Below are 18,373 nucleotides of genomic sequence, written 5' to 3' on the forward strand. Positions count from 1 at the left end.
AAGTGTTTTTACCCTTGAGAAGACTTGAACACGTATGAGAAAATTAGCAATGTTTTTACCCGTATGTGCCCCTTAAAGGACCAGTGTGTAGGATTTAGTGGCATCCAGCGATGTAGTAAGAAGTAGTAATAGAAAAAACTACAGTGGCAACATGCAATCTATCTATCTAGAGCCGGCGGACTTGAAAAAAAAAAGGACCCTCTGTCGATAAAAACAGCTCATTCTAAAGTATGTGATATTTCCTATATTCAGGTGATTATACACTAATGAAAACTATGAATATTAAATTACATTTCTGCCAATAGATCATCCTAAATGTTACACACTGGACCTTTAAAAACAAATCTGTGAGTAACAGTGGTTCTTGCATGAGACCATTTGTGTATAAATCCTTTTTATACCCAAAGTCTTGCACTGTACTTTGGAGTTTTAGCTCTTTAAACATTTCAGAGAGGCTCTGGAGGTGGCAGTAATCTTAATGGCTGACTTACACCTCAGGGGGGAAACTATTATTCTGGCTAAGTAATTTAAACTGAAGCTCAGTGAAAAAGAAAACAGGCAGAGAAAGAGCAGAAGGGAACCAGCTGGGCCTAAACAAGTGACAAAGAGTCTCGCAATCTATACCAGCATGAGTGTAAGAGGTTTGGCATTTTGCTTTACAGGTAGTGGAGATCAATCTGCTCTTTGGGTGCGGCGATAAAATCAGGCTTTATACAGCTCCGACAGATTTTTCATGCTGGATGGCTTCAGGCAGCTCCACCACATACAGACACGTGTTACCTCCGCACTGGGCTGTGCTCAGATCAGTGGCCTGGTGGATTGAGGCTGCGTGGGGGGAACCAGTGACTGATGGTGCATTCAGACTGAATACAAGTGGGATGCAACAGGGTGGGAAAAATCATGAGCCAAGTTGTCATTCTGAATAAGAGATGGAAGGGATTTCTGACAGCTACCGTATAATATCTTCCTCTTGGAGAAAAGAACTACTGAAATATCAACCTACTGGTCTAAAGATGGCTGCAAATGCAATGCAAATAAAATCCATTACAGCAACCTGGGGTCAGGACCCCCACTAGGGGTTGCCTAACCTTCACAAGGGGTCGCATTATTATTAATTGTTTAAAAATGCATGCAAATCACTCCTTTTACACACACTTCTTGCAGTTACTGAGTTCACTGTGTGGGTTCATTGTACAGTTTTTGATATAATTGTGGAATATCTATACGTCACTTAAGCAGGGGTCTTTAGTTTAAAAGGGGTTCCTCAAGGAAAAATGTTGGGAACCACTGCATTAAAGGACTAACTCTCAGCTTCAAGCCCACTCGTTCCTACCGTAGATGTAAATCTTTAAAGACAGCTCAGAAATGTTTCATTTCTTTCAAAAACTCTTAAGGCCAGGACACACCAACCCGACGGCCGACCGTCAGCAGAAAAGCAGTCGGACTGATCAGTCGGCTCCCGTCTCCCTGAGTTGGTCAAAAAAGTGCCTCCGAACACACCAAACCAACGCCGACTGGAGCGTACGTTCTGTGCGTGCGCGAGGCATAATACGTCCCCATAACAGCAGGCGGCGCTAATCTGTGTTGTCGCCCCAAAACAATGAAAACCCGGAAATGACGGATCACTCTAGACCTAGTAAACACAGAGCACGCTGTCGTCAGTCATTGTTTTCATCAGAGAGTGTTGATAGTAGTCAAAGGATCGTTATTGTCATTACTCTCTGAACGGAAAATACGATGGCTAATAATAACAAGATACTGGCGTTGGCGTAGTATGTTTACCATCGTCACTTCCGGTTTTCTTGTGATTCGCTAGTCAAGAGCTAGCACTCCACCAATCAGATTGGTCATTGAGGCCGACGGCCACTGGCCGATTCTACATGTCGAATTGGCCAAAATGAACGCCGACTGATGATGGCACGGGACACACCGAACCGATTCCAGTCACCAACCTCGCCCGACTGTCAGACGACGTCCGACGGCCGATAATTGGGTTGGTGTGTCCGGGCCTTTATTCTGTCCACTTTCCATTATCTGGATAGTTTCATCCAGGACCTTTTCTCTTGTAACACAGGGAGCAACTTCCTGGTGCACTGCTGCATATGCTAACTGTATTAGATGCTATTAGTTAGTAAGCGGTCCCATTAGCTGTCTGTACCCGGACTGGTTGCTGGAAGGACAGAGGGAATTTAGCTGTTAAAGTTAAGCTGATGTCAAACTACAGTTAAAGTACAATTCAATAATGAAGGCTTTTGACTTCAAGCCATCCCGTCCATTTGTAAATTATTGAATTAACAAACTAATTTGTTTAAACAGGATTCAATGTGAGGGTAAAGAACTCTGCTTATTTCTCTCCACAGCTCCCTCCTTCCAGAAATCATTGGAACTTTCTCCCGAAGCCTCGTGCTCGGTATCTGAGAAGCGAGTATTGATTTGGTGAGAGTTGAGTGTATGATGCAGCCGCTGAGAGGGACTCTGTGGGGAACTGCAATCAGCATCAGATAAGAGCCACAGATATCAGGAGAGAGTCTGGTCTCTGAAGCAGAATGAATCCAACTTTTGCTCAATAATGTTCAGCTAACCAGTTTCTTGCTGGTTTGATTCAAGCAGCTCATCTCACTGATGAATCTTTAAACCTGCTTGTGTTTTATATTATAGTTTAATTATTCATCACTGCTTTTCTTTTCGATAAAACGTGAGTGTGAACCAGTCTGGAGAATATGTAAATATGTAAATAGGAGCTCGGTGCCAAAAGGAACAGGTGCACTTTCGAAGTAGGCCACTCTATGAATTTTGCTGTGTCATTATTTGCAGTTTACCATGTTAACAAAACACTGAATTTATTCAGAAATGTTCTGTTCACAGGGGAAGAGCTGGACTGGAGCCATGTTTTCCCTGCAGGTGGTCAGCTCACCGACTCTTAGACTGACATTTTCTACATGGTTTCGTAAACTGTGGAAGTGGGTCAAAACGGGAGAAAAATATGCAGATGTGGTGCTTTAAAAACGGTACAAAATCTAGTTGTACTAATAGTTTTACACCCAGCACAGGACTAGTTTTAAATTCAGAACTAAATATGAATTTAAAACAGGTGTTTGTTTTATTTCATTGTGTCATTCTGCCTCTTTTCTTTTATGCAGGAGAGGTCTGCTGCTCTAAATAGACCAGTGGTTTTTCCTTAAGAGCCACTGTTTTCTATCACTGAGTAAACTGACTAAGTGACTGTTTTATGGAGTCCATATTATATACAATGCATAACAATAACAATACAGGACAACTGATAAAAGAACTGCAGGAAGTTTGTGTAAAAGGAGCAATTTGGATGAATATTCAGCTGATATTTCCTGTGAATATTGCATCAGAGATTAGTTTTCAATGATATTAATCATACATAACAGTGTTGGGTGCAACCAGTGCCTGGAAATAAGAACTGTTATGTTTTCGTTACCACCGTTTTTTTATCGCCATGGGTCCAGCACTTCGAAGGCGAGGGGGAAAACGACAGAGTTACGATCTGCAACTGCACCACTAGATGCCACTAATTCACACACACTGGACCTTTAAGTAAAGTAATACGTTACTTTTTAAAAAGTGTTTTGAGAAACAACTCCAACACTGCTCTTCATGTTCCAGATGCATGCACATCATGTCCATGTTTTGACTTTACCTTTTCATTTTAGCCAGGCCGGTTAATCAGAGACTATTGTAAGTGAAAGTAATCACCTGTAGTCATCAGTCTGTTCTGCTCCTGGAATCAGATAGATAGTTTAAAAAATAAATACATTTTTGCTTGAGTTTGATTGAAACTGTCCTGAAATCAAGGTTAATTCATAAGTAATCATGAGAAGGCAACCATGGTGCTGAGAGAATCCCACTGTTCAGTTAGAAACTGTACACTGTGTTCCTTCAGTTCAGATTATATTCCATTTCTGACAATAGATCCTCTTCAGTTGTTACACACTGGACCTTTAAAGGACAATCAGGCAGAATAAAACAGGAGAAGATTCACTCCAACATAGGAAAAGTTCTCTGATGAAGCAAAGGAACAAAGGACGGTAAAAGTAACGTCAGAAACATTTCATCCTGATCTGAGCTTCCAGATGGATTCCACACCTCTAAATCGTCGCCCACATTTACTATTTTTAAGTCGGTGCTCATTGACGGCTGAAGAACAATTGAGCCACTCGGAGCTGTAGGCGAGATTACGTCATCATCCTGTGAAAGAGACAGAAAAAGGACAAGCATGGATGAAATGGATGCGGCTGTATAGCTCGCTTTTGAAAAAATATTGATATTATACTGCATTGAAATAATTCATATTTGTTGTTGTTTTTACATGATATAATTATTATATATATCTATATTTAGATGTGTGTGTGTATATTTATTACATTACACCACTGCAGCTGTGATGTTGACTTATATCGAGACTCTACACTGTGAAAAAAAAAAGTTTTTAGTAATAATAATTTACTTTCCTTCTTTAGAAAAACTTGAATCTTTTACAAACAAAAAGTCCGTATTTCATAATTTAATATATATATAATATAGATGTTAGTGTGTACATATGCTCACAGTACCCACACCAACCCCTAATAAAATCCAACTGTTGTATGTTTTTGTCTTATTGTATTTATGTCTGTTCACTTTGATGTCACAAAATGTCACCGATGTACCACGTGAACATTGCTCCTAGCAACTGCTGCCAAAACCTGTGTCAACTGAAGATGATGTGGGTGGGGCACATAGGTCAGTCGCCACTGACTGGTTGGGGCAAAACAAAATAAACCTGAAGGAGCACGATCTCAGACTGTCCTTGTCACACGTGTCCCTGGTCATATATGTTTGCTGTGGACGACAGTGGCTCCTATCACTCAGTCGGATTCAGTTACAATGCAAACAAATTGGACACTGGTGCGTTCAGGGAGCGACTGTGAGGTTGAGGCTGATTTGATTTGAATGCTGATGTTCTGTCTCAGGGGCTCTGGCTGCAGGTGTTAGTTTGAGTCCTGATTTATGACCCTCTCAGGAGGTTTTTTTGAATCGCCAGCTAAATAAATTGAGATAAATGAGTCGAGGTCTCCAAATGGCAAGATGAAAGGAGAGGTGGGTCTCCGTGGAAACAGATCAGACCAAATTTATTAGTGAAGTAATCTTTCATCGTCTCGTCAGGTGTAATGTTTCTTGTTTGTGTGTGTATTTCGTCCCCACTAATGTGGGTCCATTACTTTTCCTGCAGTATGTTTCTGAACGTCTTTTTTATTCTGTACTTTCTTATAGATGCTTATAGAGTATTAGGCTTCTCGTCGTCAAGCGAGGATCAAACCAAAACTGGTGCATGACTTCATATTTATTGCTTGGATCAGGATGTTGTTAGTGGGTTTTTTGTCAGTGTGACTTTTTCCTTCTGGAGAATAAAAGCAGCTTCTTCAGAGAGCTATAATTCATCAGGTTACATTAAAAAACCTTTTATATGAGCCATTATTGAGTGTAGAGTGTTTTCACATTAGTGCCGTATCGCCTGATACACCCACAAGAATAATAAATGGAATTCTCATTAAGGAAATAATCCCTTAAAAAAATGTCGCCTCTTTGTTTAGAGTAGGTTTGTTTTGCCACCACAGCCGTCACTCCTCACTCCCACCGCCGTACGGAAGAAAGAAGCATTTCTACAGCCATTGAAAGGTATACTGTAAAAAAAAGTAATAAAAATAATTGAGAAAACTCAGAATTTCAAGGCAGCTGTCTTCACTAAATGTTGTAAGTTTTAAGTCAAACTTTAACTTTTAAGTTGTAAAAAAGGTTTGCTGACCTCTAATCTTTTGTTGAAATAATTAATTTCCCTCTTAAAACTTAAAGGTTTCAGATGATATAATAATTCTGTATTTTACTTTTTGTTTGTAAAACAGAAAGAAAAGTAAATTATTGTTTATTATTTATTATATTATTAGGTTATAGTTTGACTTAAAAATAAAACATTTTGTGAAGACAGTTGCCTTGAAATTGTGAGTTTCATCAACTTATAAATGTATACAGTGTATAAGTCTAGATATAAGTCAGCATCACAGCTGCAGTGGTGGAATGTAATTACAAAGGAAAAGAAATTAGTTTTAAGGTTATAGATGTAACAACATCAGCACGTGGACCCCTGGATGGATCTTAATGTACCAATGTACAAATGTACCCTGGTGGGACGGCACGGTGACACCTGTGGATGCTAACACAGCTAGCACAGGCAAGAACACACAAGATATTAAACACTTTCCAGACACAACTGATCTCCGACTGGACGAGGTCGAAGGTCATCACTGCAGGACTCTTTCTGTCTGAGTCTGCTGGAAAAGCAACAAACAACAAAGACATGTAATTCTGAAAAGAGACATTTGTCTTCAGTTTTTTCCCATAAAGAAATAAATACTAAATACTGGTATTTTATTAAATATACTGTAGTATTTCGAAGGTAAGCAACGTCACTTTTATAGAATTGGCTTATTTTAATTTAGAATGGAAAATAAATGTCTACATTAAACTAATATTAAGAACTTTATCAGATTGCATCCAATCGAATTGTTTCATATTAAAATGCATTGTCTCTGAATCGTATCGTAGCTCATGTAGACGAAACTGTTATTCGACCTTGCACATTATCGTAACATCATAACTTCATTCAAAGTGGACAGAAACCAAATAAAACTCACCAAAACCGCCTTTAATATCATCACTAATTCACCAGTGTAGAAGAGACAAACAGCGGTTTCAGTCTCTCACCTCAGCTGATGAGTCTTTTATTATTTGGATATTTTCTCTAAGTAAAAGAAGTATGAATGTTCAGAGGCACCACTAATGCAACAACCAACAACATCTCACATTTAGAAAGAAAACAGAGAGACTCAAACATACAGTTTGACACATTTCACCTGTCATGAATTGTTTTGTGTTTGTGGAAAAAGCAAAATGTTCAGTTTCACAAATAAAAACAAACATTTCACATGTTTTATTGTTTGTGGTGTTGCTACATCGCGTCATAGTGTTGTTTCTGTTATTGTGTCCAGCCCAGACTGTGAATATCTATAATAACCTGCATTCAGCTTTATATACATACCCATGTTGAAGTGTTTTGAATAAATACAAAGAGTGAAAATAATTGTGAGTGTCAGAGAAAGTGCAGAATCAAAGGAGTCCAGAAAGCAGGACCTTATCTAACCAATTATGTTGACATGTGCGTCAAATAAACCCATGCAATGTGAATGTTTCAGTGGGTCCAATTAAAATCGCTGCCTTCTTAAGCTACTTACGGAGAAATGAAGCTTTTTATTTGTCACAATTATGGATAATATGTTTAAGACAGTCCAGGAAGAAGGGACAGGACGGAAGAGACTAAATGGGCCAAACAAACTTTTCCAGCTCATTCTCTGAATATCCATCCCCGGTGTGCTGTTGTTTCCTCAAACTGTTCTGGGATTGCATTTGTCTTTTTAATATTAAACAAGCTCTAAATAGACTGTGTTGAATAATAGAGGCACCGTAGGACTTTAAAGAAGAGTCGACTGGACGTTTGCCAAACCGGGTCGACTTGGAGCTTAACACTACAAAACCTCATTGTTATATAATGATCTTATTGTGCATAATCAGCGGGAGAGGAAGTGGGGGGGGGACTGCTTTGGGGTTGGTGGGAGAGGTGGCCCTGTCTGGTACCACACCAACAGGTGGGACAAGCATTAAAAGGTCCAGTGTGCAGGATTTAGTGACACCAGTGGTGTTCAACTACCTGAACACCACTCGTGTCTGAGTTTGATGACCTGAGGATGAGGATGGGCAGTGAGGTGTAGGAGGAACTACTCTGGTGGTACTCAGTACCTGTGAGTACCGGCCCATTTCAGGCACTGGGAATCATAATTGACCTTTGTAAGGAACACAGATATTCTAAGAAAAGCCAGCAGCATCTTTTGTTGTCTGAGGAAGACGAGGCTGACAGATCTCTGATGTTTTATAAATCTTTTATTGAGTCACTTTTTACTTTTTCATGTAATTACTGGGATGCAGCTCTCAACCTCAGACAGAAATACTTGTTATCAAGAATAAAGAATAAGAATAAAGTTAGCAGCAAGCTCATCGGGGCTCTGCAGACAGAACTATCTCCCCTGTACAACAAACTGTCCATAAAAAAGTCGGACAGTACGCGGGTCACACTGCCTGCTTCTGTAGCGTGTGTGCGTGGTGGAACGTCTCCATCCATGTTGACAGACTACAGCAGCCACACTGCCCGTGTGAGTCGCAGATTTTTTCTGCGAGCGGTTCCCAGCAAAAAAAGACAGTGAAGTAAAAAAGGAAAGACAGAAAGAAAGAAAGTGAAAAAGGAGTGAAAAGGGTCTGTTTATAGTCATATCGACATTATACCAGCAACATATACACTGTTCCCTACAATTTCTCTGCCTTTCAATGTGTACAACATGTCACAGACAGGAAACATAAATACATGTATTTTGTAAGCTCCTGTGTGCGTTAGAGATTAAAAGATCTCTCGTGTTTCTGTGGACTGAATCCATTCATATGTTAACAAGGCTTTTATTTTACTGTATTTATCAAAGGTAAACTCAGTATAGAAAGGAAGAGGCAGCTGCAGGCAGAAACACTCGCTCTGTGTGGAGCCACAGGCGTACACTCTTCAACCATGCCTGTTTCTCTTTTTTTTATTAATAAAAATGCCCTAAGAAGGCAAACTGGAGGGTCAGGGAGGGTCAGGGAGGGTCTGCGATCACCCCACCTCCAGTTGATGTACTGTAGCAGCCTTGATGGGGAGGTGGTGGAAGACATTATGGGGAGACATAGAGGAAAAATGTCAAATTATTATTATTATAAATCAACTCGACCAGTGAAGATGAAAGAAATACATCTTAAAATTCAGCATTACGACATTATGATTCTGGGCGGACAATAAAACATAACAAGGACTTTTTATTAAAACCTACTTTTAGTTTCAGATGATATATTATATTATATATTATGTTCTTATGGTTGGGATATTATTTCTGCATATAAAGAGGTACAAAGACACATTTACAGCTTAAAGCAAATCATCCAGAGTTACATTTCTTCTGCAGAAGATTTGTGTAGTCTTGTGTAGTAGTCTCTCTGTTGGAATAATAAATCAACAATACTCCCACACAAATAGAGACTGTGCTTGTTGTTAGTAAAGCAAACACTGAGCTGTCTGCAGGAGGAAGTAAAATACTCCATAAAAACTGTAAAAACAATTTACAGGCTATTATATGTTCAGGTTTACGGACACAGAACTCCCCGCAGTCTCTGGTGAATATAAAGGTTTCTGTGGGAATCAGAATGGTAACTGTAAAGAGAATAAAGTACTTGGGTGCTTTTTTTCCATCCTTTCCTTCTTTGTCATTATTGTATTCTGAATATGTTGTTACTCCATACCATGTAATGAAGTCTTGAGTCCATAGAAACTGAATTTGAAAGATAATATGACTTGGATTTAATGTACTCATCATGACTTTAAGGACTTGTAAGATGGCTGCTGATCAACAAATGTGCTTTATTTCTTTTCCTTTACAGAAGGCAGGATTCCTTTTCCAGAGCCCTTGGGCTGTGTCCGGTTCCCGGTGAGATCATGAAGCATATAGAGACACCGTAAATGACATCGAGCTGCTCAGATATTCTATAACAGCAGTTGTACAGCTCACAATATCATGTTAATATTTCTAATATCATACTGCAAAATGCTGCAAGAATTTCTATGCATTTTTATATCATCATTTTAAATCATCGTTGATCTTTTTCATTATTTTGCAAAAACATTTTTTAAAATAGAATTAAGTAAAAACAGATATGAAACAAGAGTGGGACTCATTTTCAGTTGGGGAGTTTCATGCCTGAGACCAGCTCAGTTATCTCACAACATAGAGTTTTACCTCTTCTACACTGCCAGCAGCAAACCTTCTTCTGGCAGCCATACCCTTCAAATCACACCTCAGGCAAATATGGGCATGAGAGAGCGCTGAGGAGGCTCCAGGCTGCATTACAGCTCCGCTCTGCCATATTCATTTAGTCTGCCTCTCTCTCTCTCTCTCTCTCTCTCTCTCTCTCTGTGGATTACAGCCTTTCGAGGCCAAATCTTCTCCATCCTCCCCGTTCCAACTGCAAAACAAAAGGTGAGTGCGATTTGCTGTTTTAGCCCCAACCCTCTGGAATCCTCTCCCCCAGTCGCTCACATTTGCTGAATCTTTGGACTTTTTTTAAGCAGCTCCTTAAAAACCCATCAGCTTGGGGCTCCTATAGCTCACAGAGCTGGTGCCCCATGGACCGGGGCTGAGTCCTTGTTGCTTGTCCTTGTCATCCCCTCTCTCTTCACTGTTTGTTCTGTCTCATGTTGTTGTGTTTTGTTGTGCAATTTATTTTTATTTTTCTTCTGGTTTTACCCATATATAATATATTTTTGTGTGTGAAGCGCTGTGAAACTGTGTGTTTTAAAACGTTTGAGGCCTTGGGAATGAGTCTCAACAATCCACTATCTTGCTCAGCTCTGATTGGTTGTTTTCGTTCAGGCCCTGTGGATTCTTGTGAATGTATCTTCACAACAAATATCTTCACAAAAAATACTTACTACAGCTTTAAAACTTGCAGACACGCTGGACCTTTACATTTTGAGTTATTCTTCAGAATCAGAATCAGAATTATGTTTATTGCCTATAAATAGGTTTTTACACCTACGAGGAATGTGTCCTGGTGCATTTGATGCATAAAATATACAAATCACACAGAAAAATAAAGTACTTTTAAAATATAAATAAAGAAAGAAGACATAAGAAAAGAAAACTGTGCAGAAGACACAAGTGCATTAATGTAATGCATACTGTATATACAGGGTGGGTATAAGAGTCAGTGTCAAAGGGGGTACGGGGCCTTGTTAATGAGGCTTGGTGAAATGTATCACGATAATGTAAAGTATGGATTATGTAGAGTGGCTAAAATGTACAGAGACACTGGTCCAGTGTTAATATACTCTTTAGCTCACTGATGGGAGTCATTCTAAAAGGAAGCCAATGAGCTCATGGAGAAAGAATGATCCTTTACAAACCTGCACAACGCTCAGATTCTTGTCGCTCGTGTTGCTCCCACCGACCACCACCACCACCACCTCCATAAAAGCTTCAGTCATTCTGGCTTCTTTGTGCAGCAGTGTCAGGCATTAGTGACCACTGTGCCTTTAATGTTTACTAATGCATGCCCTCATTGTCGACAACAGCGTGGCTCTGCTGAGACGTAATAAGGGAGGATGAAGGCGGACGGTGACTCATCGGTGTGATGGAGGCAAAAAAAAGCGACCTCATACGTGAGGTGATTACAGTTCAGGGTTGTCGGATATTTGTGTTGCCTGCGTGGACGTTTACTGACCACAGAAATATACAGCGAGCAAAGAACAAATCAGAGCACATGTGATCAGTCTGAGCTGTAGCAGCACGCAGGTACAGAGAGAGAGTTTACATTATGTATTTCTTTGTTTGGTTTTCATCAGGTTTTAACGACGTCTTCATGCTGTTTACAGAAGAAGACAAGTGCCAAATAATTTATAATAAAAACTATTGTATTTCAGCTATTCATGAGCAAATATATAAACTCATGTCCTCGTATATAAAGCATAAAAACAAAATCAGTCTAATAACTGATGGCTGGGATTATTCAGGTGAATATATTTCAACAAATATATTCATAAAAGTTAAAGTTTAAACCCAGTCCTCTTAATCTACTGGTGCAGTTTAACATTACAGTGAATATTAGTTCTTCTACTATTGTTGAAATCGGTGAACAATGTCAGTAAAATACCGCATGATGACAATATCAATCAATCAATCAGACAAAGTGCTTACATTAAAAACACACACACACTCACACACACACACACACACACACACTCACACACAAAGTAATAAATGTCCTTGTAATAAATAAAAACACAAACTGACTGAGTCCTGGACTTTAAACTAATTGGTTTACAAAGACGATGACTAAGATGATAAAATGGCACCATGTGATGCAGCTGTGTTTACAGTCCTCATCTCTGACACCTTTTACAGACAGTCTAGGATTGCATCATTTAAAATAAGGAACACTGACATTATTGTCTTTATTAGTGGTTGTTTGGCTGATGACTCTCACTGACTGGAGATTTTACTTTAGTTCACTCCTTTATTTCAACTTCACATCAGCCATATTTTATAAAAGTTATAAAAGTTATAACTGAGGCTTCATCATAAACGAGGAATCAAAGTTCACACTCACAGCACTGCTCCTCTTCCTGGAATGATTAACAGCTTGATAACCCCTCCCTCTTCCTCCCGCTCTCAAACACAGCAAGCTCCTCTCTGCACACATATTTCCTTGTTCCCTCCCCTTTAGATCTACAGTTTGAAGATGGGTGTAACCAACATGTGGTGACGTGAAAGAGCCGACAGCCCCCATTCGCTGCAGAAACACCTGTTGATTACATCAGAGCTCAAACTAGTTTCAGCTCTGAGGAAGTGAAACTCAGACAGTCGCTGTCACTGAGAGGGGAAATGGCGCAGCAAGGAGTTCAGCTGGACCGAGAAAGATTCTGCTGTCCGATCTGTCTGGATCTACTGAAGGATCCGGTGACTACTCCCTGTGGACACAGCTACTGCATGAACTGTATTAAAAGCTTCTGGGATGGAGAGGATGAGAAGAAAATCTACAGCTGCCCTCAGTGTAGGCAGACCTTCACACTGAGGCCTGTCCTGATGAAAAACACCATGTTAGCAGATTTAGTGGAGGAACTGAGGAAGACTGGACTCCAAGCTGCTCCTGCTGATCTCTGCTATGCTGGACCTGAAGATGTGGCCTGTGATTTCTGCACTGGGAGAAAACTGAAAGCCCTCAAGTCCTGTCTGGTCTGTCTGGTTTCTTACTGTGAGAAACACCTCCAGCCTCATTATGATGTGGCTCCATTAAAGAAACACAAGCTGGTGGACCCCTCCAAGAAGCTCCAGGAGAACATCTGCTCTCATCATGATGAGGTGATGAAGATGTTCTGCCGTACTGATCAGCAGTGTATCTGTTATCTCTGCTCTGTGGATGAACATAAAGGCCACGACACAGTCTCAGCTGCAGCAGAAAGGACTGAGAGGCAGAGAGAGCTCGAGGTGAGTCGACAAAACATCCAGCAGAGAATCCAGGACAGAGAGAAAGATGTGAAGGAGCTTCAACAGCAGGTGGAGGCTATCAATCGATCTGCTGATGAAGCAGTGGAGGACAGTGAGAAGATCTTCACTCAGCTGATCCGTCTCATGGAGAAAAGAAGCTCTGATGTGAAGCAGCAGGTCAGATCCCAGCAGGAAACTGAAGTGAGTCGAGTCAAAGAGCTTCAGGAGAAGCTGGAGCAGGAGATCACTGAGCTGAAGAGGAAAGACGCTGAGATGAAGAAGCTGTCACACATAGAGGACCACAACCAGTTTCTACACAACTACCCCTCACTGTCAGCACTCAGTGAATCTACATCCAGCATCAATATCCGTCCTCTGAGGTACTTTGAGGATGTGACAGCGGCTGTGTCAGAGCTCAGAGATAAACTACAGGACGTTCTGAGGGACAAATGGACAAACGTCTCACTGACAGTGACTGAAGTGGATGTTTTACTGCCACAACCAGAGCCCAAGACCAGAGCTGGATTCTTACAATATTCACGTGAACTCACACTGGATCCAAACACAGCATACACACAGCTGTTATTATCTCAGGGGAACAGAAAAGTAACATTAATGAGTCAACATCAGTCTTATTCTAGGCACCCAGACAGATTCACTTACTGGATTCAAGTTCTGAGTAGAGAGAGTCTGACTGGACGTTGTTACTGGGAGGTGGAGAGGAGAGGGGGAGGAGTTAATGTAGCAGTCTCATACAAGAATATCAGCAGAGCAGGGAGGACAAATGAATGTAGATTTGGATACAATGACAAATCTTGGATGTTACAATGTTTCACAAACGGTTATAACTTTTATTACAACAGAGTCCAAACTCCTGTCTCAGGTCCTCAGTCCTCCAGAGTTGGAGTGTACCTGGATCACAGTGCAGGTATTCTGTCCTTCTACAGCGTCTCTGAAACCATGACTCTCCTCCACAGAGTCCAGACCACATTCACTCAGCCTCTCTATACTGGATTTTGTCCTCTCTTTTATGGATCCACAGCTGAGTTGTGTAAACTGAAGTAGACAGAAGTGATTTCAGGGACAGTGGGTTAAATTCTGTGTTTTATTTCTTCAAATGGTTTTGTTTCCATCGTTGTTGCTGAGAGCTGATTGTTGTGGCATTTCTTCACTGCACAGAGATCACCTGTCAATCAAACATTGTGGGCGGTACTTTGACATCTTCTCATTAGTTGTTCTGTAAATGTTTGAGTGTCTTTAGGTGGAGCTCCTTCCTGTGTCTGTTTAGCCATGGAGGCTATCACTGCTCATGATGACTGTTGTTTACCTGAACTGATATTTCTCTGCATGAAAATGTAAACTTGTGTTTGTTGAATACTTGTAATGATGTATTTGTATGTTGTTGTTTCTCTTCCACTGTATGGGTCTAAGAGAGAAAGCAGCAGACCTTCCTTTATCGGAGATATTCTGTTCTCACCGCTTTGGAAAGAAATCTCTAGTCACATTTATTTGTTTGTTGTTGTTGTTGTTGTTGTTGTCCAAATCCACGTACAAATGAGGAACTATGAGGGATTATAAAAGTGTATTCAGCATGATGATAATCAATAAGCAGATGATTGATTATTTCCTTGTACATAGCTGAGATTCTGCTCCAACAAACTGATTGTGTGGATGAAGTGAATCTGTACATGAACTCATTGAACAAGAGTCATTGAACAGACTTTACTGATGGGATGTGTGAACAAACTGAAGCTTTACATCATGAATAAACAAACATGAACAAAGTATTTTCTTCTTGTCTTCATTCCAGGGTCTCATACAAAGCTGATGGAGAAACTGTGAAACTAATATGAATATATTTTTTTTTTTTTTTAAAAAAAAAAAAAATTTTTTTTTTTTTTTTAAGAGGGGAAATGTTTTTTTTTTTTTTTTTTTCCTTTTTTTTTCCCCCCAAAAAAAGGGTTCGTCACAGAGAAATGAGCAGAGTTTTCTATCACTTGTTGCTTTTTACAACCAACATTTTGTTTGTGTATAAAAAAAAGATTTATTACAAGGCTGAACAAAGGGACAAATAATCAGAATTCATTGGGTCCAGTTTGAGTCCTGACACACATGGGACAACAGATATTGTGTAGTTGTGGTCATTTCATCTATTGTTGTGTTGATGTATTTAATCCAAACTTTTTCTTGAGTCATTTTGTTCAGTGTTGAATCTGTTGTAAAAAAAAAAAAAAAAAAGTAGCTGTACTCGACTGTCTTTGACTGATCTCTGGTCTGTGTGTTAGACCCTAACAATGTGTGGTGGAATTTTTTTTTGGAGGCCAAGGTGCATTCACTGACCTGGTCAGATGAGATGACAGATTAACAGGTGTGTGTGTGTGTGTGTGTGTGTGTGTGTGTGTGTGTGTGTGTGTGTGTGTGTGTGTGTGTGTGTGGCTCCACCTGCTGTTTCCTGTTTTAATTACAGAGGGCAATCACACTACACTTTTTAATGCTGACTCTACCTTCACTCTAATGAGCCTCTTACTACAGAAACAGCCCTTCTAGAAACCAGCCAAATAATCTTAAATATAAATATAATCAATATAATAATCAAAATCTGCCAGTGGGGGTAAGTCAATTTTATTTGGCTAGAATTCAGAAAACTAGCATAAAAACCTAGCCACTGGAATACAATAATGGCCCTTTTAAATCAGTAACTCAGTTATTTAAGATAGACTTTCTCAAAATAAGTATTTGGGTCACTTTATTGAGCTGAATTTAAGAATTTGTACTGTAATCTAAGACCTGTACAAATAGTCTTCTTGGAACAATAATGCACAATAATAATGAACAAAAATTTCCTTACAATAAAATCCTGCAAAAAAAGTATAATTTATACACATCCACCTTAAAATCCTTAAGAAGATATCTACTACTTCTACTTTATTAAAAATTCCTGAATCTATGAATATGCAAATGTTAATCATTTCAAGTTCAGCCCTTGTCAAAGTCGCTCAAATCCTCACGTTGTCCATAATCCCTGATTCTAACACTTCATAATAAGATAATATTCACCTGCTGCCTGATATATCTATATATATTTATATGTATTAATTAGTACTTGATGATAATACTTAGATGTATTAAAATGCACTTATGAGCACTATATAACAATATTTAAACACCGAGCACACGTTTTTACTGCAGAAGTCTTGAATTTCAGTACATTCCTGCAAGCAATGTTCCAGGTTTCCTTTGAATATGTGTGTGATTTTCTCTCTCACAATCGCTGCAGAGTGACGCAACAAAACTAAATGAATGTCTTGTTATTGAGATAACCCAGTGCAATGTGGCTCCTCATCTCTTATTGCTTCACTTGCACTTTACTGGCATCACAGCTACTCTATTCCTCCTATTTCTTCCCATTTACTGCCTCTTACTCTCCCTCCCTCCCTAACATTATCACCTGAAATGTCGGTGACTGAGGCTCTTTCTTTCTGCTCCATCAGCAGAAGTAAAAGCCTCAGCTTAATGTCTGAAATTGTACCCAGAAAACAAAGGTTGCTTTGTTCACATTAACCTGTTTAAAGTGTTCTTTCCCACCTTTCTTGTGTTTGTGCAACATTTCTGTTCTTGCTCTCACGTTCTTTTCTTTTGATGTGACAACTCTTTTAGCTCTTCCTAGCCAGTGTTTAAATTTGTATCTTCTTTTGTTGCATTTCATCATTTTGACATGTCAAGATTGTACAAATTACCTTACTGACTAATCCTGAGTTATTGGTTAATTCCCAGTGTCCAACATCCAATCACAGCTGACAGTCACTGTCATCGTCGTTTGCAGTGTTTTTAGCCTCTGAGGACGCGGCGACTTTAAGATGGATCAAGCTCGACACATCTGTTACAACTGCTGAACGGCTAAATTGTTGTCTTAAGTCTTTTAGATTTGAATCGAGCTCTTTCCTGAAGGGATGTGTCGCCTGTAATACATCAAAGAGCCGTTTCTGTCCCAGAATGCACTGGAAGACAAGAAGAAAAAGGGCTTTCTTGATGCTGCAGCAGCACAGACCACATACTGTATGTTTCCCGTGTCTGCAGATTGGAAAATTAGTTCCACAAACAGGCTTCAAGGCAGAAATAATATCACAGGTTGAGTTAACTTTCAGTTGGCTGCACTGATCCGCTGTGATCCGCAGACTTGGTGTCATCTCATGTGTTAGTGGTTTTTGGGGGATATTTGGTTCTTCCAGTTATTCTTCAAACCAGTCGATAATGTCAGTGAAATGTTATATGATGACGTTATTACATATTTAATTATGATTAAATAGGCATTGATGAAAATATTGTTGTAAATTAAACTATCAGTGTGACTCTCTGTGGAAGCGGATGCACAAATAATGCGCAAGTATTAAATCTGGCTAAAAGCATTTAGACCATCGACATATATGTCAACTCTCCGAAAGTGAAGCCAAAACAGCTCTATCGCCCCCTGGTGGCTGACTGATGTATAGGTCATAAAGCCTGCTGCCTCCATGTTAACAGATGGGACAAACTAAAATGTCAAAATACACAAATACGTTTTCCCAAAGATGAATTCTGGAATTTTAGGTAGTTTTTATCATGCTGTTAATTTTTATTAGTTTATTAGTTATTTGAAGCTACAAAAGGACGTCACCAGTTTAAGATGGCAGCAGCCTTATCAGATATTTTGGCTCTAGTTGTTTTTAAGACATTTTAATGTTTTCTTAAGTACTTTAAGTAAAAGCAGCAAAAAATACTTTGTTACAAGTAAAAGTCCTGAATTAAAACTTTTATTTAAGTAAAAGTATCAACAACAAAAAGTATTTAAAGTATCAAAGGTAAAAGTAATTTTTAGGCAGCATTGTAATGCTACCAAATAATATACTATATTATATGATTATTATTACTATAACGTTACGTAACCCATACTTTATGTACGTTTTTAGTTGGTAGTTTAAGAAGAAAAATCATTTAAGAAATTAACTCAAATATATAAAAATATATCCTTTTAGAAACTCGTTGTAGGTTTACTGAGCACATTTTTAATCTGAACAGTAACTAAAGCTGTCAGATAAGTAGTTTAAAATAGAAATAGTAAATAGTACAAGTAGGTTAAGTACTTGAGTAAATGTACTGTGTGAGGGCTGCGTGTCCTTTGGCCTGTGGTGGACTTCTTCTGCCCCCTAGTGGCAAAAAAA

General features: G+C 39.3%; 1 protein-coding gene across 1 annotated transcript; it reads left to right on the forward strand.

The window, feature by feature from the left end:
- Positions 1-12,491: 12,491 nt before the first annotated feature.
- On the forward strand, positions 12,492-14,962 carry LOC127366469 (tripartite motif-containing protein 16-like). The gene has a single exon (XM_051405408.1). The coding sequence runs from the start codon at positions 12,573-12,575 to the stop codon at positions 14,238-14,240; it is 1,668 nt and encodes a 555-aa protein (XP_051261368.1). The 5' UTR covers positions 12,492-12,572; the 3' UTR covers positions 14,241-14,962.
- Positions 14,963-18,373: the final 3,411 nt, after the last annotated feature.

This window comes from Dicentrarchus labrax, unplaced genomic scaffold (assembly GCF_905237075.1).
Source record: "Dicentrarchus labrax unplaced genomic scaffold, dlabrax2021, whole genome shotgun sequence".
Lineage (NCBI taxonomy): Eukaryota > Metazoa > Chordata > Actinopteri > Moronidae > Dicentrarchus > Dicentrarchus labrax.